The following is a 26,108-nucleotide window of genomic DNA, read 5'->3' as shown; positions in this document are numbered from 1 at the left end:
ACCAAAACAATCAGGGACGTGTGTAAAGGCAACTTTTCGTAACTTTTTTTTTTTTAAATTTAACCCTGATTTCTCTTAATAATTAAGTTAAAACTAAACATCAAACAAAATCAAGTTTCTGCTTCTGTCGATTTCTTCAACTTTTATCAAAATGATCCTTACAGAACTTTTACATGAGCATTGTATCATGTTGCTCGATACGTGCGATCATGTATACATTTAAGTGATGATATATCATAAAAAGAGGATCATTTTGTGCTCTTCTCGAATTCAGAACATCAGCACACAATGGAGCAAAACCACCACCACCCTGAGATGAAGAGTGAAACCAAACTCTGATTTATTATGGTAAAGTTACAGATTGACACTTAAGTGACTCACTGCATATTAACACAATTTCTTCAGATAATTTAGATGAAAAATGTAACGCTTTAATGAATATACATGAATTAATGTAAGTAGAATATTATATATGAAAGTTTGCTTTATCTCATCAAAATACAGTGCAAATCGGAGCTATGAAAGACTTCAATATCAAACTCTCCATTCTTAAGAGAAAATGGGAAATTCAAAGATGCAACTTCTTGTGAATGTCTGATTAAGCAAGTTTAATTATTGAAATTGTTTTTCATTTGAGGTTTTTGTCTGACAGCTTGTTTTCGAGTTTGCCTGCCACCCAGCGGCCAAATGTAGTCACGCAACGTCAAAGGTTTTAATAATTCATAGAGGCACAAGTGTCTGGATCACACACGTTACTACAGTTAAAGGCTAAAGATTGCTAAAAGTCTTTCTTTCATCCATCGCACACACCTCTGTTTTATTGGAATTTTTGTGTTAACTAGTCAGTCTGTGCCCCTTAACGCTGAAACAAATGTGATGACCGTTTATGAGGATTAACATTTTTAATAAACGAATAATTCACGAATACCAGTTATTGCTTTATCTCTAGAAGTGCACCATAAGCTTGTGCGTGTGTGTTCCTCAAATTGTTGAATTCTTCACAATAGTGGACGCTAAAGAATGATATGCTTACGTCAACAGTTTTACAAAAATAGAAATTTAAACTAAACAGTGAATCACCATGAAATACCAATGTAGTTTGATGAGTTTAATAGGTTATTTCCTTGGATCTAAATGAGTCATATTTATTTTAGAATGATCGTATTATTGCTTCTAGTTTAGCTTGTTTTTGAGCATTGCTTTTAATATTCATGCAGAGGTACATACTTCATGTAACAGTCAACAGCAGAATAGTTACATGCTATAATTATTAGTACTTGAAGCTGCAGAGTCAAATGATTGACTCAGTATTAGCTCGGTAAATTAATGTAACATCACAAAATGAAAGGCAAGTCTACTAGTGTAGGTAAACATTCTGTATAACACAGACTTTGTGTAAATATTCAGACTGACGAGATAGAAATACATTCTGTGCTTATAAATGCAAAGGGTTGTTCCACTCTTTTCCCTCTTTCCGCTCTACATGAATTTCCACCTTTTGCAGATTTCTATATTTTCTGTATCTATCTTTATTTCCTGGAAGGCTCTTAGCATAACGTGACAGCCAGTCTCTTTCAAAGGCAGCTTTGACTTGTTCCAGGATCATCCCTCTGCTGCCAGGAACACTGTTCATCTGGATCACCAGTCCAACGCCTGCATTCATTGTAAAGTCACTCCCCACCCAGTTATGGTTCCCTGTGGAGAAAAAGGGGCCTTAGATATTACATCTAAAAAAAAAAAACGGCACAAATTTAAGAAATATTCAGTGTAATATGGTAGTACAGTCCACTCAACTATATCACCCATACATAAAACCAGCTTTTTAAAAATTTAATTTAATTTAATTTTATTTCACTTAAAGTAGTTCAGTTTGGTTTAGTTGAATGAGATTTCCATTTGCCTCAGCACTGCAGCAGCTATTCCTGGGGGTCCAATATGGGCTCCAAAACAGCTTTACATTTGTGACAGTGCATCAAAAGAATTTCACGTGTGATACATAACGACACAAAATTAAGAGGATTATACCAAGATGTTCACACAGACAAAACAGGACAGCTCCTGGCAATTCATGGAAATTGATGAAAGTGGATAAAATAATGTAGATTTCTAATCCATTGTTCATCATATGTTTACATTATTTCTTTACTAAATACTAATCTGACCACCTTACACTGGTGAAGATAATGACCAATGATTGTAATATTATTAGCACTGGTATTTATGGAATTTTATGTATCCTTATCTTTCCAAACACCATATATATTCATTAAAGTCTTTAAGAAATATTTCCTACATCAAAGTGGTCTGAAATGCAACATCAATGTGTTTGAAATGCAAATTCCCACAGTCCTGTACATAACTGTACATAGGATAATTTGCTCCTCCTTTTGACAATATATAATAATTATCATGTATATCTGTTAAGAAAGATAATCTTTTATACAAATAAATGGAAAATTTGAAATAGAAATATTGCTAATGGGGACTGATAATGAATAAAGAAGTCTGTCCTTGTAACCAAGTCAGACAACTGTGCATCGCATCAACATTTGTTCTGTAGTCACAGTAGCTAGCTTAGTATAAAGACTGGTGGCAGGTGGATCAGCTGTCCAGTCTCTACAGATTGCACATGACCCCTTCTAAAACTGCAGCTTGAGAAATAATTCGCTATTTTTTTTTAGAGTAGAGGTGTAACCCAGTTGCTGGGGGGAGGCACGGAAGCCAAATGAGGCAGCAGCTTCATGAATCACTCATCAAACTTCTCATCTAGCTTTGATGAGAAGCGTAGAATGATTGAATCTATTTTCCCGGATCTCTAAAAAGTCCTTTAAGGAAAACAAATAATTATAGAATGATACCATCTTAACCATGATACCATGATCCTGAGGATGACTAAGCGTAAATATATTCAACAAAATCAACAACATGTAACTCAGTTGGTCTATACAATAGTGGCCAAAATCATTGGAGTAGAAATTTGGAAAATACATTAATATTTTAATGTATAATTCAAAACAGGCCATGTCGAGTTTTGAGTTATATCCACCATGTTACATTGGAATTATTATTGTCTTTGATATTCTGTTCAGGTCTGCACAAAGATGCACTTGAAATGTCATTTTGAATATTTTCCTTGGCAACTGAAAATGCAGCTAAAAATGTCATGTGAGAAATGACTACATAAAAACAACACAGTGGGGTCACATAGCAGAGTGAGATAGTGAAACACATAGAGAACAATAAGTATTAAAAATAATATAATATGTAAAATATAAAATAAGTATTGAACACATCAACATTTTTCTCAGTAAATATATTTCTAAAGGTGCTACTGAAATGAAATTCTAGAGATGTTGGGAACAACTCATGCAACCCAAAGAAATCAAATCTTAGATATCCATGAATTGAATGATGTGTAATAACATGGAATGACACAGGGAAAAAGTATTATACACATGAAAAAATGGAGGTGCAAATAAATACAGAAGCCAAGAAACCAGCTGAAATCTATCAATAACTAGAAAACAATCTTGCCTTTTGTCAGTGCAAATTAATATCAGCTGGTTCAGTTTGAACTGATGGCTCATAAAAAGGTGTCTCACAAGAAACACCTCATGATGGGTCAAGCAAAGAGCTCTCTCAAGACCTACGCAGCCTTATTGCTGCAAAACATGCTGATGGCATTGGTTCCAGAGGGATTTCTAAACTTCTGAATATTCCAGGGAGCACTGTTAGGGCCATAATCTGGAAATGGAAACAACATAATTTCACCATAAACTGGCCACAACCAGGTGCTCCTCACAAGATTTCGGACAGAGGAGTTAAAAGAATTATCAGAGGAGTTGTCCAATTTCAATTTTGCTGCACATCATTTAGACAAGCCTGTGAAATATTGAGAGAATATAGTCGGGTCAGATGAGATCAAAATTGAGCTCTTTGGATGCCATAATACACACAATGTTTGGAGGTCAAATGGCACTGCACATCACCCCCACAACACCATACCAATAGAGAAGTTTGGAGGTGGGAACATCATGGTGCGGGGCTGTTTTTCAGCATACAGCACTGGAAAACTTCATATAATTGAAGGAAGGACGGATGGAAAGATATGCAGATATATTCTTGATAAAAAAAATCTGCTGCCACCTACCAGGATGATGAAGATGAAAAAAGGGTGGATATTTCAGCAAGACAATGATCCCAAACACACAGCCAAGGAAACTCTCATTTGGTTTCAGGGAAGGAAAACGAAGCCGCGAGAATGGCCCAGCCTATCAGAGTTCATAGAAGAGGCCCGCAGAATTCTCAAGATTTGAAGACTGTGTGGAAAAATATGCCAAAATTACAGCTAAGCAATGCATGCAACTAGTTTCTCCATACAGGAGGCATCTTGAAGTTGTTCTAAACAAACAAAGGCTTTTGTACAAAGCATTAAATAAATTTAAGTACGTTTTGTCAATACTTTTTCCCTGTGTCATTACACGTTATTACATATAACTTAATTTATGGACTTCTGAGGTTTGATTTCTTTGCATGTGTGGGTTGCATGGATTTTTATGGGTTGTTACCAGGAATCTGGAGAAAAATTTCATGTCAATAACACTTTCAGAAATATATTTACTGAGAAAAATGCTGACATGCTCACAAGTTATTTTACTCGTTGTATGTCTTTCTATGAGGGAGCAGAATGTTGGCTCTCGGTTTGAATATAATGTTTTAGGAGGAATCAAAGTGCAAATTGATTGTGTTGGACAGTATTTCTCAGTCTGAGGGTTGGGATCTTCATTGTGTCATGGGATCATTTCTGGGAGTTGCCCACATTTTTTGACTTTGAAACTGTTTTGCCATTCTACTCCCTGCAACAGTGATGTGAAGTTTTGTGAGTGTGTGAGAAATAAAGAAAACCTGTATAAAATATACACTATAAAAGCTATGTTATCAGTTTTTAAACTAAACAATACAATAATAATACAATAATAAGGCTACTTTTTTTTAGTGGGACCCTTTACCTCCTGGAACTGTCACCTTTTGGTGATGGAGGAGTTTGATTGCCATAAGGACCCTAGTAGCTATGCTGTCGGGGGCATTTTCCCCCTGGTAGGGTCACCCCAGGCACCCCAGGTCCTCAGCGAAGGGCCAGACAAAGAATGGTTCAAAAGACACTTCATGAGAAAAAGAACAAAGAGTCTGTGTACCCAGCCTGTAGGGTTACTGGGGCCCTGCCCTGGAGCCAGGACTGGGGTAGGAGCCCTTGGGCTAGCACCTGGTGGTCAGGCCTTAGCCCATGGGGTTCAAGTTTACATGGGCTCGTCCCCCCATGGACTCACCACCTGCATGAGGAACTGGAAGGGTCAGGTGCAGTGTGATTTGGGCAGCGGCCCAAGGCAGGGGCCTTGGAGGTCTGATCACCAGACATGGAAGCTGGCTTTTGGGACATGGAATATCACCTCTCTGGCAGGGAAGGAACTGGAGCCGGTGGAAGAGGTTGAGCATTACCGGCTAGATGTAGTCGGCCTCACCTTGACACATAGCTCCGGGTCTGGAAACCAAGTCCTTGAGAGGGGTTGGACTCTCTCCTTTGCTGGAGTTGCTCCAGGTAAGAGGCAGAGGGCTGGGGTGGGCTTTTTGATAGCCACCAGACTCTTTGCCTGTATGTTGGGGTTGACCTCAGTGGGCGACATGGCTCAGGGGTTAGAGTGGCCTTTTAGCAACCAAAGGGTCGCTGGTTCGATCCTCCATGTCGAAGTGTCCTTGAGCAAGATACTGAACCCATAATTGCTCCTGATGAGTAGGTTGGCGCCTTGCATGGCAGCCTCCACCATCAGTGTGTGAGTGTGTGTGTGAATGGGTGAATGAGATGACATTGTAAAGCGCTTTGAGTGCTGCTAAGGTAGAAAAGCGCCATATAAAATTGAGTCCATTTACCATTTACCATTTACCCAGTGGATGAAAGGGCCCTGCACCTTCTGGTAGGGGCACGGGTCTTGAGTCTGAATGGACCATGTTCCTCTCTGCCATTGTCAAGGCGGCTGTTGTGAGCTGGGGCCATAAGGCTGCTGGGGCTGGTCATGATGGTAATCCCTTATCCCACTGTTGGACACCAGAGGTGAGGGGAGCCGTCAAGCTGAAGAAGGAGGCCTACAGGCCATGGCTGGTCTGTGGGTCTCCTAAGGCAGCTGACTGGTACCGGCAGGGCAAGCACTGTGTGCCCATGGCGGTTGGCAAAGCAAAAACTTGGGCGTGGGAGAAGTTTGCTGAGGCCATGGAGAATGACTATCGGTCAGCTCCGAAAAGTTTCTGGCAAACCGTCCATCACCTCAGGGAGGATGATGGGAACTTGCCCACACTGTTTACAGTGGGGTTGGGAGGATGCTGACGTCAACTGGGAAGATGGACGGTGGAAGGAATACTTTGAGGAATTCCTCAATCCCACCAACACGTGTTCCATGGAGGAAACAGAGTTGGGTAAGTGCTGGGGGGGGGGGGGGGGGGGTCGTCCAATCTCTGGAGCAGAAGTCGCCAAGGTGCAGTGGCAGCTCCGGAGGTGGATGAGATCCACCTTGGGTATCTCAAGGCTCATGATGTTGTAGGGCTGTCTTGGTTGACACGTCTCTGCAACATCGCATGGACATCGGGGGCAGTGCCTTTAGAGTGGCAGAACTGGGTGGTGGTACCAATCTTTAAGAAAGGGGACCAGAGGGTGTGTTTCAGCCATTGGGGGATCACACTCCTCAGCCTCCCTGGAAAGGTCTATGTCAGGGTACTGAGAGGAGGGTCAGGGTGATAGTCAAACCTCAGATGGAGGAGGAGCAATGTGGTTCTCATCCCGGCCGTGGAACCGTGGATCAGCTCTTCACCCTCTCTGGGGTGCTGGAAGGGGTATGGGAGTTTGCCCAACCAGTCCACATGTGCTTTGTGGATTTGGACAAGGCTTATGATGGTGTTCCCAGGAGCACTCTGTGGGGGGTACTCCAGGAGTGTGCGGTGGATGGCCCCTTACAAAGGCCATTCAATCTCTCTACCAGAGGAGTGACAGTCTGGTCCACGTTGCCGGTAGTAAGTCAGATTTGTTCCCAGTGGGGGTTGGACTCAGAGTAGAGCTGCTGCTCCTCCACGTTGAGAGGAGTCAGTTGAGGTGGTTTCGGGCATCTGGTGAGGATGCCTCTTGGATGCTTCCCTCGGGAGGTCTTCCAGGCATGTCCGACCAGGAGGAGGCCTTAGGGCTGACCCAGGATACACGGGAGGGATTATATCTTTAGGCTGGCCAGGGAACGCCTCTGGAGAGCTGGTGGAAGTGGCTGGGGAGAGGACAGTCTGGGCTTCCTTGCTGAGGATGCTGCCCCTGTGATCCGAACCCAGATAAGCGGAGGACAACGAGGACCCCTTACCCCAGTAAGGACACATGGACTGTGCGGGTGCAGTTACATTCATAAATTTAGACAAAAAACAAAAAAGCCAAAACTTCAATTAATTACTCAGTCCCTGCAAAAAAAAGAAAAGGAAATCGGAGCTCAGAAAAAGGAAACCACATGGAATGGTATCAGTGTTGGCAGATATTGAATGTTGTGTATTGAGATTGGACATAAAAAGTGGTACTGAGCCATCCTTTAGTACACAGGTGTCAAACTGATCCAGTAAAGGGCTGTGGCTGCAGGTTTTCATTCCAACCAAGCAAAAGCAACACCTGATTCAACTTAAATCAATCAAGCTGTGTCCTCACAGCTCATTTGTTGGATCAGGTGCTGCTTTTGCTTGGTTGGAATGAAAACCTGCAGCCACACCGGCCCTTTACTGGATCAGTTTGACACCCCTGCTTTAGTACAAATAATGTCATATGCCTACCAATGTAAACAGCATTGTCGGTCACCATGTACTTGTTGTGGTTGAGTCCATGTTGGATGTCCTCCTTTGGCTCCTTGAGACTAAAAAACCTCTGAACAGATTTCATTTCACAAAGTTAGTATGTGAAAGTCATTCTTCAATCACAAACATAGCGCAGACATGAGGAGAAAATAGTTAATTTCCATACCACCTCCAGCGAACAGTTGTGCAGATGCACACACAATGACTTGAGAGAGGCCACAAAGTTAAAGGTGAGGGGGTGAGTTTTCCTCCAGAAGCTTATCAGCAGGCGAACTCTGACTCCTCTCAGAACTACAGCCTCTCTGATGATCTCATCAATTAGGGACCAGTACCTATTGATGAAACATGTGCAACTACATGAATGCTTTACAATCTAGAAATGAAAGAGGGCTCCAAATGTGCTGCCCTATAGCATGCATATGACCTGAGATAACCTTGGAAATATTGTCACAAAAAACACTTGTTTGATCGTTGTACCTTGTGACTGTGGTTCCTCTGAAGCGCCTGCTCACCAGAGGGAGGTAGTCAGTCACTGATATGAAGATAAATGTCTTTGCACTCTGGATGACTTGATAGATGGCGTCTACATCTCGGGTGCGGTCTTTGGCACAGAAGAGTTCAGGGGAGGTCTGCAGAGTGGACACATCTGTTGCTCAGGCAGGTTTGGGGTCTCAAAAATAAATATGGATCTTGAAAGGGCCAGGAAAACCCTCATCTGTGTTTCCTCAACTGTGTGTCATTAGAAGAAGTGAGGCATATGACTGCAGACTGTAACAGCACTGATGCATTTGTTCCAATAGGATGATAAATGTGTTCTACTGATAAGCATTGTGTTGCTTGGAGGGCAACAAGATTCATTACAGTCCAATTAGGCGGCGGTAGAGAAATGCAACATAACCCAAAATGACCCTCAGTGTGATATTAACATGATTAATCACCTCCTGTGTATGTTTGTCATCAGTTCATAATGAAACTTTTAATAGAGACATCCAATATCAATCTCCTAGCCAGGATATTAGCTCAGTGAGGGGAACATAAACCAATCAATTATGGACTGGTGTTTTCTCTATACTGCTTCTCCTTGTGTGTGTGTGTGTGTGTGTGTGTGTGTGTGTGTGTGTGTGTGTGTGTGTGTGTGTGTTCAGTGTTTGTATGTGTTAAAATGCAGTTAACAAAATCAAATGTATCCCTCACCGACACATATGCAGCAGCCTGGGTAGCATTGAGTTTTAGCTCCAGGGTGTTTTCTTTTCCGTAGAGGGCTGTAACTCTTTTTGACCAGATGGAGGGGATATAGTCCCTCTCATGGAGCTGCCAGTAGAAGGAAAAAATTCGATGGAGGTCCAGAGCCAGACAGCTGCAGTTATACACCATCAGCCCCAGTTCCTTCCTCTGTGGGGTACAAGAGGGATCAGTGACGCAGAATAATTTGATGGATAGATGGGTGCGCCTCGGACATAGGAGAAATATTAAATAAGATAAATAACAAAAACACGGCCTCCAACCAGACACCCTCAGAATCAACTAATGGTTTTGTTCATTAACAGTACAATATTAACCTTAATACTATGACTTTTTCCTGAGCTACAGGCTGTCAATTGATTGACATTTTTCTCTTTTTAATTCAAAGAACAAAGTTATTTTGACACAGAAGATATTACGGCTTGAAGATGAGCTTGGTACCAATTTCCCTCCCTGAAAATCTAATACGGCTATCTCCTGAACTTATGAACTTATGCGTGCTCAAAATACTACAGAAATTTAAGATAATAAATCACATTTAAAACCATGTCATTTTGACTAACCTACTTTTAGGGCGTGTGACTCACTTAACTCAGATTCTATACTTATCGTTAAAAGTTAAAAAAAAACTAGCACTGCTGATGGAGTCAGGGGGAACATTACTCAGAATTTTTTTGATTTGCTGTCGATTGACTCAATCAAGTGGAGGGAAGGTGTGCTTCGCAAGTCCTGAATAGAAAATATTAAGATTAGAGGTGGGTTGCTTTTTTTTCTTTTCAAAAACAAAAGCAAAATAAGGATAAAACAAGATAATTATTCAAAATATTATTTTAGTTTGGTCATTCAATGCATGGCATTCACTTGTTCTGAGTGTGACAGAGAAGAAGAACATCAAAGCTGTTTTCCATTTAATTACCATTTGTTGAATTTATGACAGACTTTGCAGCTATCACTTAGTCCCTCTTCTTTTCTCTCCCTCTTTCCTTTTGTGTTTGCCATTTTCTCTCTCTGCATGTGCATATCACCCATATATAAAATCCCTTCACTTGGCTCTTCGTTAGACATTGAGGACTGGAGAACATCAGGCAGTCCCACACAGCAATATCTTTATGAATTCAATAATCTGTGGAGGCTTAGAGTGGTCATAGAGAAAAATAATAATATTTTGTGGTCATGAGATATAACTTGCTACCCTAATTTAATTCTGGCCCTCTCTCATGTGTGTAAACAGGTCTATATATTAGAAACACCTTCTATTTAATCAATTTCAACACCAATGTCAATGACAACCACAATAATAAGAAGTTCCTCAATAAAATCTTGCTGACAGTAAACTTCATTATCTTTGTAAAGGCAGAATTTATGGCAGAACTGTTGTATTAGATTCCATTAGTGTACATGTAGACCTGAAGTGTCCATTTCATCTTTATTACAACAGTGGTTCTTCCTCCAGCTTGCATAGGAAGCATGAGAAGTGTCAGGTAATCACTTTCAGTTATAGTATGGTCATTCTCTCTGTCTCCTTCCATAGTGAATTAGAGTTCCATACACCTTGTCTTCAGCAGTCTTAAATCATTCTTTGATTAAATGTTGCTGAACCACTTGCATTAAAAGCTACATATGTTTACTGGCAGTAATCATTTATCTGGACTTCTGGTCATTTATCTGATGCGTTGCTGTTGTTACCTTGGAGAGTGACCTCCAGTCCATATCAGCGCTGCCAATGTAAATATGCTTCCGATCCACAACCCAGAAGGAGGAATGCAGTCCTCCTCGGGTAAATGCTGACATATTCACAAAGTGAACATCTGCTTCTGTAAACAGAAACAGATGAGTAATTGAGTGAGTGAGTGAGTGAGTGAGTGAGTGAGTGAGTGAGTTTCTGAATGAGTGAGTATTCAAAGTTGGAATGAATCAGATGAAGAGAGAACTGGTTGGACTAAGAATTAAAGACTATGAGAGGAACCAGTCAGAAACAATCATGATATTTTTACCTGCTGGCAGTGACGAATGTTCTATGATAACTTTTGTAGAGCTGCTGGATGGAGAATAATAGTCTGCATCTATTTTCCTCTAAACAGATAACCATGCACTACTGCTGGCCTAAAACAAGCTATTAGACATGACTAAATAGAATGCAGGCAAATCTTCTTTGCGCACAGAAATTCTGCCAGCAGACATAAATCTTCATCCCACTTTGCCACAGTGGTGAAACAAATTGCTTTAGAAATATGACAGTCACTCACTGTGTGCTGCCAATGTCTCCAGTTCAGCAGAGTTAGTCAGACTACTGGCAATCTTCAGTTTAACCCCATGAGATTTCAGGCTGAGCAGTCGCTGGAACAAAAGCTGACCCTGAGGAGCAGAGGGATGTTCTCTTTAAGACTTGCTTGAGGATAGTAGCCTCTTTTAGTATTTACCGGTGTGGCTTAAAAGGGCAACTCTTCTATCTTCGCAGGACTAAACTCATTACAACAGGAAATAATTAAATGTTCTCTCATAGAACACCTGGGAAGGGTAGTTCTTGCTCTGCAGGAATGTAGAGGGATGTATTCTGATTGTCTCTACCTGTTTGGCAGCGCTTGGAGTCTTTTCCAGATCCCAGGAGTTTAAATTCCACACGGGAGACACCACCTCAACTGAGTGCTTGGCTTGGTCCAGCAGGCTGTGAAATCCCTCCGAGAGTGGGAGATGGTGTCTGCCCTCTATGAGTAGATCGTCTGGGATATTCTCCACCAGAACAGTGCTGGAAGGAACATATATATTAATTAGTGGCACAATGCATTAGTTGATGTTTATCTTTCCTTCTTGTGCTCACCGACAGTCGGTGCTGCAGTTCTCCTCGGTAATACCGTCCTCATCATCGCCAAAAACATCCACCGATGAGAAGATGAGCACCATCAGCACAGCAAAGCAGCATGCCAGGGCAAAGATGGCAATACACTTCTGCTGAGTCTGAAAGATGAATGAGACGCACACACACACACACACACACACACACACACACACACACACACACACACACACACACACACACTCACGTTATTTTATTATTTGAGTTTTCATAATGACCAGCTCAACTCTTCCCCTGCAGGTTAACAACTTGCTGCACAGTGAGAGAGACACATTCATAGATCTACCATGACATGGCAATTAGTTTTGGGTGCTGTATAAAAGGGAATCTATCACCTTTTAAATGCTAATATCCTTATCAATATGATTGATTAGAGGTTAAGATTCTTTATCAATACAACAACTGTAGGCTAAGTCTTCTGTGGAAAGTGGAAACTCTTGCTTTGACAACCAGGCTCCAGAGGAATTCACTGCTCTGGAACACTCCGATCCACAAATCTGACATTATGCCACAGAGTGGAACACTTTCCCACATTTACAATGATGCGCCCTGAAGGCTCACTGTAGGGAAGATTGGAAAGCTCTGGTTTAAACTTGCCTGTGTGTCACCTGCATTGTTGTTGAAGTGAACACCAACTAAAAGCAATTTTATGAGCACTGCGCCAATGTGGATAATAACAATCATGTCACACAGTATTAAAGGCTATATTTGCGTGCTCACGTACAGTATATAGCTTTGTTCAGTATATATCCTGGTGGTAATAAGAGAGAGGGAGTCAGGGTGGTCAGTGTTTATGTTGCATCAGCCTTACTGTCCTGGTGCAGCCTCAAAACTCTTGATTTTACTGTTTTAAAACTGCAGTTAGGCACTTCTGTTTTGCTTACAACTACAGATTCTCTTGCCTCTTATTCTGCCTTTGCTTTGTTGGTTTCATGAGCTGTCAGCACCACATTACATATTCTCTTTTGTTGGGTTCCATCAGTCAAATGAATTCCTTCTCACATGTGTGTTTGGTATAGTTCTCAGGAAGATGACTTTATAAAAGCAGCATGATATTTGGTTCATGAGGAAAATCAGTGTTTGATCGCCCCATCCCCTCTCCTCTTCACTGTCTCAGAATGGAGCTGCACCTCTTCTAGTCCACAGGGACCTTGAGATCTTCATCATATGTATCAAAGGTCAGGACCATGCTTGATTTGGGGATGCACACATCTGCTAGGAAATAAAGCCTCATGAAGCAGAACAAGACTGACAGAACATGACAGGGCTGGTGATATATTCAGTGGAGCTGTGGGTTTAAGGTTTCTCATTACAGTAACAGCACTGAGAGTAGAGTCAAAACATATCAAAATGTCTCATCACGCAAAAATATCATAGTTGGTCCAAATAAGATTGATTTTCTTTGTGACAATATTCCTCTTTGACACAATTATAAATTAAATGTCCATAGGTTTTGAGCCAGGCTATCCCCCTCAAGCTCTCGGATGTGATTGTCATTCTGTGTATAAAAGCATTTAAAAAAATCAAATTAATCAATATGGAAATTAAATTTGCGAAGCTCAGTAGTTTCATAATTGTGTGTTTCCACTGAGTAAATAAATTCAACTATCCAAATCAATCAATGCATGAAAGAATAATGTAGTGATAATCAATCCCATAAATAAACAGATGCAGAGTCAAGCATGTGTGAGCATCACCTTTTGGGGCTCCTGTGTAGGTGGTCCCGCCATGAGAGCAGCACTCCTTCAAACTTGGGGGGGAAACAGCAGCTCAGTCACATATCTTAGTCAGTTTGTCCGTCAGCTCTGACTCCCAATAAGACTTTCCCACTCTGGAGTCTTCATGGTGCCTGGAAGATTTGGGTGTGTGTGTATGTATGTATGTATGTGTGCACACCTCAGGTCCTGCCCGTCCCGTATCCTGACATGTTGCCTCTAGCTTCGGACTATGTGTGAGTGTATGTGTGTGCGTGTGCGTGCGTGTTTGAGGAGTGTGTGCGCTGCTCACTCTGCTTCCTCAGTAGAGGCAGTGAAGGAAGAAGACCAACCCCTTTTGCGAACGGCCAATGCAAAGCTATAGCTGTGAATCCCAGCACCCCCCTTCCCCTCCCTTCTCCTCATCCTCTTCATTTTTCAGCTACCTTTTCACAGACAACGGTTGGGCTTGTCTTAGAGGGGAAGGATGCTGAAACACAGCTCTGACCAGAGAAGACAAAAGGTTTTTAAATAGTCCCATGGCTCACATTCATAATTCCAACAGATGACACATCTGTAAGCCAGCAGTATTCTTCAACTTTAATTCTTTTGTGTGTAAATCACTTGTATAATTGTGCTTTTTAGTAATTCACCAGTTCCAGTGCTCTTTTCTCTCTCCTCCTACTGCATAAAAGCACATTAAAGGGACTCAGAGGAGAACAATTAAAGACGCTAAATACTTTCTTTGACTCTCTTATTTACCCTGACTGTCCTAAAAAATGAACACAGTGTTGCCTCATAGCAAAAGCAACATATGCTGCTGACAGCTGCTCTGTTTATGAGACCATCCAGCGCAGTATACAGAGACACTATAAATGATGAACTTAATAGGGACTGAGAGACAAGTGAGAGAACATGAGACAGGCGAGGGTGGACACGAAGCTGACTTTTTGTCACAGACAGACAATATCATCTGATCGTAAAAGCTGTATCCATGTAGATGTTGTTTGTTAGGGGTCAATATTACTTCTTCACAGAACAAAAGTTCAGGAAAAGATGCTCCGAGCATTATTGACCTATTTGATTTCCAGCAAAGTTGATTATTCTATACTGAGGTCACTTTGGACGATAAAGTTTATGTAAAATGTCCTGTCCTAAGTTTTTGAAAACTATGATTGACAGATCATTGCCAAAAGAATATAATCTGAGCTCTGCCGACATTCAATTGTGCACTGATTGCATTTTGAATGATAATGTTTATCATTAAAATCCAAATTATCCTGCTTCTATAAGATATTTTCATGTTTTATAAGTGTTTCATCACTACATATGAGGGATCTGACTGACTTTCTGATATATAGATACAGATATTTTTCCCATTCCCTGATAGTGGTATTGGCATCAGCCCCCCCAAACTCCTCTAAATTGGTGTCACTATTGTGTTACACTTATCGGGCATGTTTTGAATTTTACTTAACACTGTGGGATAAATATGTCTTTAAATCCTGACAAATCATCTTATATTTTTTCAGAGAGACAACCTATGATTGGTCATAGTTAAATGTGTGTTTCAGATATATACACACTTGGACAGCACGTTGTGTATAACAATGTCATAGCAGTGAAAGCTGCTGTGTATCAGGGCAAGCACCCTTGCACGTCACACTGAGAGAGAGAGAGAGAGAGAGGAGATGGAGAGAGAGAGAGAGAGAGAGAGAGAGAGAGCGCACCAGATGGAGGGGACAGAAAGGTGAATACACTCCGAAAGCTGTACACAAGAGGTCGCACACAGTTTTAAATGGGAAGTGAAATACAAGTGACAAGGTGGAACAGATACATTTCATCACCACCTAGAGAAAGATTGTTCTAGTCTAGCCAGGAAACAACTGAGATAAAAAAACTGACCACCTACACTCATTGCTATGATACATATACACACGTTTAAATGGAGGAAAAAGGAAATTTTGCTTTGCAGTGCTGTTTGTTGGAGGGCAGGTCAGAGGTCACAGCAGTCTCGCTCCCTCATGACTCTGCGTAGAGGACATGGTGTTGTACAGCACAGTTCTCCAACAAGAGGAACTAATTACACCTAATACTCATCTTTATGAGCCTCACAGCAGAGCACATTTCGACTTTGCAGATTTCAAAGTGAAGCCAGGCTATATTGTTTTATCACTTTGCAGACTTCTGGTGCTGATGGAATGGCAACTTGATTCCACGTTGTCTTTTGCTGACTCAGTAAGGTTTGATTAGGTAGCAATTTAATCCCAGAATCTCAGCATGTAGATATTGTATGACCTAAACTGCTTACTGGCAGGTATGAATAATTATTCAACATGACATATTGTAGTCAGGTATGACTCACGCTGACCTCCCCTCCTATCTAAACACCTCTGAAGCCTGTGAAGGACATCTCAGTGTAGGTGTCTCACCTTCACACCGAAAGCTCAGCAGGGGGTCTCCATGCCCGCAAATGACGTGGTTGTTTTCTTTTTTTGATTTTTTTCTTATTTTTTGGGGGTGTGTTGCTTTTATGTGTCACTGTAGCATCAAAGTCAGAGTTATATGTTGCTGAGTGAAGGCTGACTGGGCACAACACCATGGGATACAGCTGGGCCACACGCCAGCTGGACTGTGGTTGGGGAGCGGAGTGGAAACGAGCAGTGAAAAATGACTATGAAAGTTCCATCAGCAAGTGTCTGGCCAAAGCAGAGAACTGGATCTATTTGTTCAATCAAGTGAATGAAATCCTTCATCAGAGGCCTGTCAGTCACTGGAATATATGGCTGAATCATAGATCACAGTTAAAAAAATAACTCAAAACTTATCGGCGTCTAGATTTAATTTGCTGATGGAAGCTATGAATTTTGGAGAATACCTCAATCTAGTCCGAGATTATTAGAAAATCACCAACAGTGACCAGATACAGTTAGGATAGGGTCAGTTTATAACATTTTAACGCCACATGTAACAGTATGAACTGTACATATCTTATAAATGTCATTACAAATATGTGCCCATCAGTTAGATAATAATAATCAGCTCATTATTGTAAAACTGCATAGCAAAGCATTTCAGCTACAGTGTTGAGCATTTTAATCATGTTTTTGTTATTTGCACTTTCAATATTAATGAAGTGCAGACTAAATCAATACCATTCAATTTATCATTTAATTCCATACACAATTGGATAAACTTCTATTAAATCTCAAATGCATTGAGACAGCTATTTAACCAGCCAAGAATGAGCTTTTGAGAGCTTTTTTTTTGTACAAAAAAATGTCCATATTTTATTAAATTGAAGATGTATATACAAAAAAAAAAAACTCTGGTCAGAGCTGCAAAGATTTATTGTTAAATAGTTATCCTAAACCACAAAATGATTCTACTTCTCCAGCACTTTCCAGGATCAATGAGCTTTTCATTAGATTCATGATGAATTGCTTTACGATCGATCAAGTATAGTCCTGCCGTTTCTGTTGAAATTTGTTTCCCCCCTGAAAACGAACACAAATTGGCCAGGGTAACACAAAGAGGAAAGTAGGTTTCAGGACAAAACATAATGCCAGCGAGCAGACGATGTGAAGTCAATCACATTACTGTGTAGACTGTCTTTTAATAGTTGGTGCTCCTCGTGAAGAGATTTTTGAGCTGCACAAATCCATCACTATAAGCCCTTGGAAACATGTTTAGTTTTGTTCCCCCTCCTCCATCCTACATGTATATATACGTATATAATATAATATAATATAATGTAATGAAGAATAAATTGTTTTTGCACCAACCAGACACATGTCCCACATTTGTGGATGATAGGATCAATGTATATAAGAAAAAGTATTTACTTTGAATGGAGAAGTACTTAATCTACATTTATACTGATGTCATAGTGTCCACGGGTTACGTTATGGATTACACACGGAAAATACTGAAAAACACTGAAAATAAGAAAACATAAGAAACAACCAATAGGTTAAAAGATCCCGATCTTTGTGTGTGTGTGTGTGTGTGTGTGTGTGTGTGTGTGTGTGTGTGTGTGTGTGTGCGTGTGTGTGTGTGTGTGTGGAGAAATACAGAGAGGGCTAATCAATCTCTTCTGCGGTATTGTCAGTTGCACAGGTTGGGCAGCAATCCTCCTGCTGAGCCTGATGCATCTGTGATGTTCCAGGATGCGGCTGCTACATAGCTTTACAATCTTTACATTCTTCAAGACCCATCTTTGAATACTTGTAATATTTCACTTCTCATCATTCAAGTCAGTGGCTAGTTGGGATTTTCACATGCCAACTTTCAGTCTACTTGAGGTCAAGCTTTATCAATACATCAGCCAAATAGCAAGCAATAGTGATGGGCATCAATGTGTGTGTGTTTATTTTTACACATTCTAGCACATACACTCCACTACAGTATATGAGGAAGATTAAAATGTTAGTTGGTTGCAATCTGCTGATCAAAATTTTTCTTGTATTGGTTTTCATTGCTTTTAGTTTAGCTGTGATATATAAATGGGGGAGGTATGGTGGTGCAGTGGTTAGCACTGTTGACTCACAGCAAGAAGTTTCTGGGTTCCAGTCCCGGCTCAGGCACGGGGGATTTCTGTGTGGAGTCTGCATGTTCTCCCTGTGCCTGTGTGGGTTCTCTCTGGTACTGCAGCTTCCTCCCACCGTCCAAAGACATCAAGAGGGGACGAGGCTGATTGATACTCTAAATTGACTGTAGGTGTGACTGTGAGTGTGAATGGTTGTCTGTCTCTATGTGTTGGCCCTGTGATGGACTGGTGACCTGTCCAGGCTGAACCCCGCCTCTCACCCGAAGGCAGCTGGGATAGGCTCCAGCCCCCCCATGACCTTTAACAGGATAAGTGGAAGAAAATGGATGGATGGATATGTAAATGTTGTGAAAGGTCTTAAGGGTAGGCTAGGTGACTGTTTTTACACTTTCTAAAACCTAACTTGTGTATAGATTATTTATGTTTACATTTTATGATTGCTGTATTTATCATTTAATGTTCAAATTATATTTTCTTTGTCTTTGTGGATTCATAGAAATACAACAAATTGAATGAAATATCATTCTATAATTTCTTATCAACTGACGACCCAAGAATTGAGTTGTTTGATAGGATTACACTCTGCCTCATCAAGTAGATGCATACTTTCATGATGAATGATTTACATGTTGTCATGATGTTGAATAAGTACTTTGACAACTGACTCACCTGTTCCAGCTTGTCTTTGCGGTGGAGGAAGATGGATGCCGAGTAGCCCTGTTGTTGGACAGCATTGAAGTTGCGGCTTTTCATTTGGGACAGACAGGGCAGGAGTGCAGGGGGGCCTCCTCTTGCCCCTTCGACCTTGGATCATCTGACAGTTCCATTGATGACTTGTGTGCTGCAGTCTGCCGGGGCACAGACCATCTGATGTGTCCACACACACACACACACACACACACACACACACACACACACACACACACACACACACACACACTCACAGCAAAGCACACATGCGGAGGCTGTCACTCCCGTCTTTTCTCTGTTCTTTTCTGTCCGTCATGTAGCAGCTGAATCAGCCTCTGCTCGTTAGCCTTAGAACTCTGCTCCATCCTGACTAGTCTGTTTGTGACTGGAGCACAGAAACTCCGAACATACTTGTTAGGGAGTATTTTGTGTTTGTGTGTGTGTGTGTGTGTGTGTGTGTGTGTGTGTGTGTGTGTGTGTGTGTGTGTGTGTGTGTGTGTGTGTGTGTGTGTGTGTGTGTGTGTGTGAAGTCGGTCTCCGAGGAGGAAGGGGAGGGGCATGCAGCAGCTTCTGGGCATGATGGAGGAGCAACAGAAGTTGCTGTACAGTTCAGAGCGCAGCACAAAGTGAAGGAAAGTAATCTGATTGAGAAATATGTGGAGACACCATTAGACATGGAGACACGTCCACCAACTGTACAGAATCTAATTTACCCAATTGGCACTTCACATCCAGAATACTGATATGCTTTAATAGGATGTCCTGCATCGTCTTCACCTCAAGAAACCTTTTGGTGTGCACACACACACACGCACATACACACACACACACACACTTTTATACCCTGCTCAATTTCTGTAGGATACACAAAAGGTGCTAGAGCGAGAAAAAAACAATTCACAACAGTAATAATAAAACCTTGTCCATACCAGCTGAGATACCGTCAGGAGCCTTGAGGTTAATTAATTGTTGTGGATGTGAGAAATTTATATATTTACAGCTATAATTACTATTTTTGTGTTACTATGCTTTTTTCTCATGCAGTAGTTCAAAACGAGGAGATGAGTGCCAATTAAACATTTGTATGCCAAGTGAAAGGCTGCAGCAAGCATCTAATTAACTGAACATAGCACCACAGTGAACACACTACACCAGAAATGGAACAGGACCCAAATGCAGAAGAGGTTAGCAAGGCACTCAATCTTAAGGTTGTTGATAGTCAACACAAATTGATAAGACTAAACCAAAACAAAGGACACAATAGCGCAATCACAGGCAGTTTGACACGAGGATGTGACGGACTGACACAAATGACTGAACTTAGATACAAACTCTACCAATGACTCAACAAGAAACAGCTGGGGAAAGACAAGGGAAGGGAGGGAGCTGATTGGATAAGAGACCCAAGGAACAGGGCTGTGACTGACAAAGACTACCAAAGTGAAAAAGGCTGGAAACAGACAAGGACTGGAAATAACACAGGAGTACACACGAAGGAAGTACATCTAGAAAGAAAACAGGAACTTGGAAAAATGAATGTGAAACAAACATGAACACAGAGAATGCAACTGAGAGTAGATGGACCATTACAATGAGAGTTAGCAAAGGTGAACACATGCCCTCATCTGCCAAGGTACAGCCTGAGCAAATTGCGACAAACTTCTACTGTTCTGTGTTGTCAGTGAGTCAGTTGTGAGGTCCCTCAAGGGTCTGTGTTAGGCCCTACATTACTTATATGTCAATGATTTGCAACATTTCCATACTGTTAAAGTGGGTGATATTTGCAGATGACATGACACTCTACTGCTCCGGTAATAACCTACAACAGCCTCTGACAACAGCTGAAAAAAGTAAATATATTGAAAAAATGGTTTGACATAAATAAGTTATCACTGAATTTAAACACAGCAAAGTTTATAATATTTGGCACCAGACAAATTAAAAATCCAGGTACAGTCAGGGTTAACTGCATTGACATTGAAAGAGTATGAAAATAAATTTCTTCATGTGACAATTGATGATAAGCTTTGTTGGAAGCCTCATATAAATAATGTGAAAATTAAAATGTCAAAAATTATCATGATACTTTATGGAGTAAAGGATATCCTTAACAAAAAATCATTATATTTACTTTATTGTGCCTTGTTTCTACCTTATATGACGTATTGTTAGGAATATGGGGTAATACATATAAAACCAACACTCTTCCTGTTTTTAAGCTGCAAAAAGAGCCTAAAGAATTATTCATCAAAAAACTTCTTAGAATCAACTAATAATTTGTTTAGTAAACTATATACCGTCAAATTTTATGATTTGGTCAAATTTAAAATGGCACAGATAATATACAAAGCACAAAATAATTTACTTAACTTCAGTAATCGGAAGTTGTTTGAAATCACAGAGAGTCGCTATGATTTGAGAGGAACAGATTAAAAAAAAACTAAGATACAAACAAATATAAGACAGAGATGTGTTTTTGTTAGAGGTGTTAACTTGTAGAATAGTTGTGACAAGGAATTAAAAAAGTGCATTTCACTTTCCTCATTTAAAAACATGTATAAAACTAAGTACTGCAAAACTTTATAAATTAGGTATGAGGAAGAATAATAAGGGAATTACTGAACCACACTCAACACACCAGAGGACCCTGCCTCACTGCTGACAGCCCACACCTGCCCTTTCAGTCAACACACTGAACACGGCAAATCTCCATCCAACCATCCATCTGTCCAGGTCATCTATGACTTTTCTGAAAACTCTTGAGAAATTGTACTTAGTGATAACATCTAAAGATGGATGTATTTCTACTCCAAGATATGTAAAATGTTGCACTGCTGGTAATGAGCAGGTTACGTTAGCAGCTCTGCCAGCTTTATTCTGAAGCAAAACTGCTGCCTTTTGCCAGTTAATCCTGAAGCCAGAAAGTCCACCAAATTGATTAAAAATTGAGAGTACAGGAGGAATGGATCTAGTTAAGTCCATCATAAACAATAAAATATCATTTGGATATAACGCTACGGAGTGTTTGGTGTAATGGATTGTAATAAAACTAATGTTTTCTGCTTGACGTATTGCTTGAGCAAGCGGTTCGAGTGATAGCACAAATAACAAAGGACTTTAAGGGCAACCTAGTCGTGAGTTTCTAGAAACATCAAATGAAGACGAACATTTTTTTTTCTGTCACAACATTGCAGTTGGATTTGTGTGTAATACTTTAATCATTTTGATGAACCTTTCACCAAGGCCAAGTTTCCCTAAGGCAGACCACAAGTAGGGCCATTCTAAACGGTCAAATGCTTTCATTGCATCCAAAGACCACATAGCAGCTGGCAAATTAGTTTTAACCTACTGACTCTAAAATATGCAATAACCGTCTGATATTATCAGAGACCAAACAGGACATGATCTCATTGGACTAGCTTTGTCATGTGTGCCTGTAATCTACAGGCTAGGATCTTGGCATAGATCTTAACATCGCTGTTCAATAGTGAAAGAGGTCTATAGTTACCATATTGGGTTCGATCTTTATCCTTTTTCAACAAAAGCAATATCAAATCAATATTAATATTTTTTTTGAAAACGATCCCTTTTCTATGGAAGAATTTCAAGGAGCAATAGGCCTAGAAGATCCCAAAAGTCAAAATGAGTTTGGCTGGAAGCCCATCTATTCCAGGGGATTTCCCAGCCTGCAACTTTCTCATCACTTGTTCTACTTCTTCAAGAGATATGGGCTCTGCCAGGTTCTTAGCATCTATTTCGGATACATAGGGTAGTTCTAATCTACTAAAGAATTCATTGCAGGAAGTTTCGTTATGTACCACCTCTGATGTGTAAAGTTCACTGTTCAATGTTTGAAATACAGTGTTTGTAAAGTTCATGACATAGCTAACTTTCATGAATGTGACATAGTGTTTATGTATATGGTGATTTTAATTGTTTGACATAAGAGGAAACAAAGCTCAACAGGATCTGCTCTCCAGACAGTTACCCAGCATCTGACTACCAAGTGCTGCCAGCCTTTCCTGCAGACCCACATTGTGATTGGCTAAGGCATTTCGCTGCTTCTAGCCCTGCAGGCACACATTATGTGTAGCTATTTATCATTTGAGGTCAGTCAGCCATTACTTTTTCTAGTCCATATGTATCTAGTAACTGGTGCACCACTTCAGCAATGCTAAGCCCCGACAGTAGATGCAGATGTCCATGTTGTCAAGAAAGAATTATTTTTTTTCCTCGTTCTGTTGCTCACCTCCTTGGGTCCCAGAGCAATGGAGGGCCATCAATGTGGAGGTGCTGAATATGTAAATCTTCTCATTCACTTGGGGGCCACTGAGCTGCTGAATCATCGATGGCAGCTTGTATTATGCTGAACAGTGCATCCACTGCTGAAGCTGAAGCTGTTTACATCTATAATAATACTTCTACATGAGAAAATTAAAAAAGTTTTATTTTAAGGATAACAAGACTTAGACACCGCATAGATAAAGCTGCAATAATATTTATATGTTATCCTCGCTGTAAATACAAGCGGGGTGAGTGCACTAATGGAGCCTGCAGAGAACCTCAACTTTATAAAACTAAGTGGGAATAATTCAGCCAAAGTGTTCCCGCTGAGGTGAACTCCGGCAGAGGCGCTGATGTTCACGAGCAGCAGGTGTGAATGTTGTACCCCGGAGAGAAAAGCCCTGACACAGCTTTAAGGATTAAGGAAGTGGAGCAGAATATCTGGAGACATACAATTAGTTGTGCAGCGGTTCTGGCAGCATGGCTCGAAAACTTAATTTGTTGTGTGCACTTCCTTGCCTCCGCAGAGAGGCCAGACGGGGGTACCAGTGATGGTGTGAGGTTTTAACAACAACCCAGAGTTTCTGCTGCAATGAAGAGGAAGAAGTGGAAATGTAAATGAAGCAATTTTCTTTTTTATGGGAGCAATATAAATCAGGTTTGACCTAGTCATATTTTTCTGTACAGTATACCACCACTTTGTTTTCTTTGGCATATATGGGCAAAAGTTATGGAAGCACTTTCACTATCATAAGTAAAGATCCTGCTGTCATAATCTTATTTGGAATAAAAGCCCTTTATTAGTTTCTGCAAATGGGGCTAAAATATTATATCTAATGTGGAAGGACTGCTTTAAAAGGGTATATTATTATTACAGAATACGAGCTTCACATCAACGTTATTGCTGGTCAAATATACATAATCCACTTATATACGACTAATCTGAACTGTTTTGCATCATATAAATGGAAATTGCTAAAAACTATATTAACTATTCAACTAAACTACTGAACTGAAGTAAAATCAGGTGTCACTAGGAGGAAATTCGAAATATGCTGATGACAAAAAGCTTGACATCACTCAGTTAGCGTAAAACCAAAATGTTGATTATTGTATTCCATTTTGGTCAGAGTGAAAAATCTATTCCTTTGTACTTTGTTTGGGTAAGGACCTTTGTGTTGCATTGTGTTATGTGAATTCTGCAATACAAATTAAAACTGAACAATTGATTGATTAAAAATAACAATTTCTGTCTGAAAATTAGTGGGCAAAGAAGATGAGAGTAAAAAGAAGGAAAACACCAAATACTAAAGTAAAATACATGTAGATGGAACCTAAGTACCACACCTAATACCTTTCCAGCACATTTTAACAAAAATGCACACTAATGTGGAATTCATATAGAACATACAAGGAAGAATTAGGGCTTGCTTAAGCAGCAATAAAGAGAGCTATCAGGAATACAGTCGTAGCATTATAAGAATTATAAAAGTTTAAAGTTATAATTTCGTCGTTGTCATAGTCCTCCACTTATCCGGGTCTGGGTCGCAGGGCAGCAGTCTCGGCCAGGAAGGCCAGACTGTCCCCCCTCCAGCCACTTCCACCAGCTCTTCCAGGGGAATCCCAAGGCGTTCCCAGACCAGCTGAAAGATATAATCCCTCCAGCATGTCCTGGGTTGGCCCCCAGAGGTCTCCTCCACAGGGTGCTCCTGGGAACATGGTCATAAGCCTTCTCCAAATCCACAAAGCACACATGGACTGGTTGGGCAAACTCCCATGCCCCTTCCTGCACCCTAGCGAGGGTGAAGAGCTGATCCATGGATCCACAGCCGGGACAAAAAACACATTGCTCTTCCTCCATCTGAGATCCAACTATTGCCCTGACTCTCCTCTGCAGTACCGGGCGTAGACCTTTCCAGGGAGGCTGAGGAGTGTGATCCCTTGATAGTTGGAACACACCCTCTGGTCCCCATTCTTAAAGATGGGGACCACCACCCCGGTCTGCCACTCTAAAGGCACCGCCCATGTCCACACAATGTTGCAGAGATGTGTCAACCAAGACAGCCCTGCATCATCCAGAACGGATCTCATCCTCCCCCGGAGTTCTGCCACCATGGAGTTGTTTCGCTGCCTCGGTGACTTCTGCCACGGAGATTGGACGATGCCCCAACCTTCACTACTCATTTGGGCCTACCAGGTCTGTGCGGCGCCTTCCCCTGCTATCTGATCCGACTCACCAGATGGTGATCAGTTGACAGCTCAGCTCCTCTCTTCATCCGAGTGTCCAGAACATATGGCCGCAGTACAGATATGACTAAGAAATTGATCATAGACCTACGACCTAGGATGTCCTGGTGCCATGTGCACTGATGGACATCCTCATATTCAAACATGGTGTTAGTTATGGACAAACTGGGACTCGCACAGAAGTCCAATAACTGCACACCACTCGGGTTCAGGTCAGGCCTGCCGTTCCTCCTGATCACGCCCCTTCAGGTCAGGCTGTCATTGCCCATGTGAGCTTTGAAGTCCCCCAGTAGGACAATGGAGTCCCCAGTCGGGGACCCTTCTCAGGGTGGGTACTCTGAACTGCTGTTTAGCGCACAAGTGCAGACAACAGTCAGGACCTGTTCCCTGATCCGAAGGTGCAGGGAAGCAACTCTTTTGTCCACTGGGCTTAACCCCAACGTACAGGTAGAGTCTGCCAGCTATCAAAAAGCCCATCCCAGCACTCCACCTCTCACCTGGAGCAACTCCTGCAAAGGTGAGAGTCCAACTCCTCACTTGGATTCTGGTTAAAATCTCAGAATTCTATAAATTTATCTTGTAATATTACAACTTCATTATTATAATACTATAACTTTACACAAAACTTTTTTTCCCCTCTATGGCTCTAATATTGTGATTTAAAAGAACAAAAATAGCTGCTGAT

The 26,108-nt window shown here is 41.0% G+C and overlaps 1 protein-coding gene across 2 annotated transcripts; it reads right to left on the bottom strand.

The window, feature by feature from the left end:
* Positions 1–404: 404 nt before the first annotated feature.
* Positions 405–16,116, bottom strand: pld5 (phospholipase D family member 5). 2 transcript variants are annotated; one of them, XM_086210094.1, is made up of 11 exons: positions 16,086–16,116; positions 13,657–13,709; positions 11,924–12,060; positions 11,674–11,851; positions 11,352–11,460; positions 10,792–10,919; positions 9,058–9,255; positions 8,341–8,492; positions 8,030–8,195; positions 7,843–7,933; positions 405–1,695 (listed from the first exon to the last, which is right to left on the bottom strand). In XM_086210094.1, exons 2-11 carry the CDS (start codon positions 13,687–13,689, stop codon positions 1,436–1,438), a joined length of 1,452 nt encoding a protein of 483 aa, XP_086066220.1. In that variant the 5' UTR covers positions 13,690–13,709; positions 16,086–16,116; the 3' UTR covers positions 405–1,435. The 2 variants fall into 2 exon arrangements, with proteins under 2 accessions (XP_086066220.1, XP_086066219.1); XM_086210093.1 differs by lacking the exon at positions 16,086–16,116 and having other exon boundaries at positions 13,657–13,937.
* Positions 16,117–26,108: the final 9,992 nt, after the last annotated feature.

The sequence above is a fragment of the Aulostomus chinensis genome, chromosome 8, assembly GCF_037954235.1.
Source record: "Aulostomus chinensis isolate RoL2024-O1b breed Wild chromosome 8, RoL_Achi_v1.0, whole genome shotgun sequence".
Lineage (NCBI taxonomy): Eukaryota > Metazoa > Chordata > Actinopteri > Syngnathiformes > Aulostomidae > Aulostomus > Aulostomus chinensis.
This window is presented reverse-complemented; position numbering and strand designations above follow the sequence as displayed.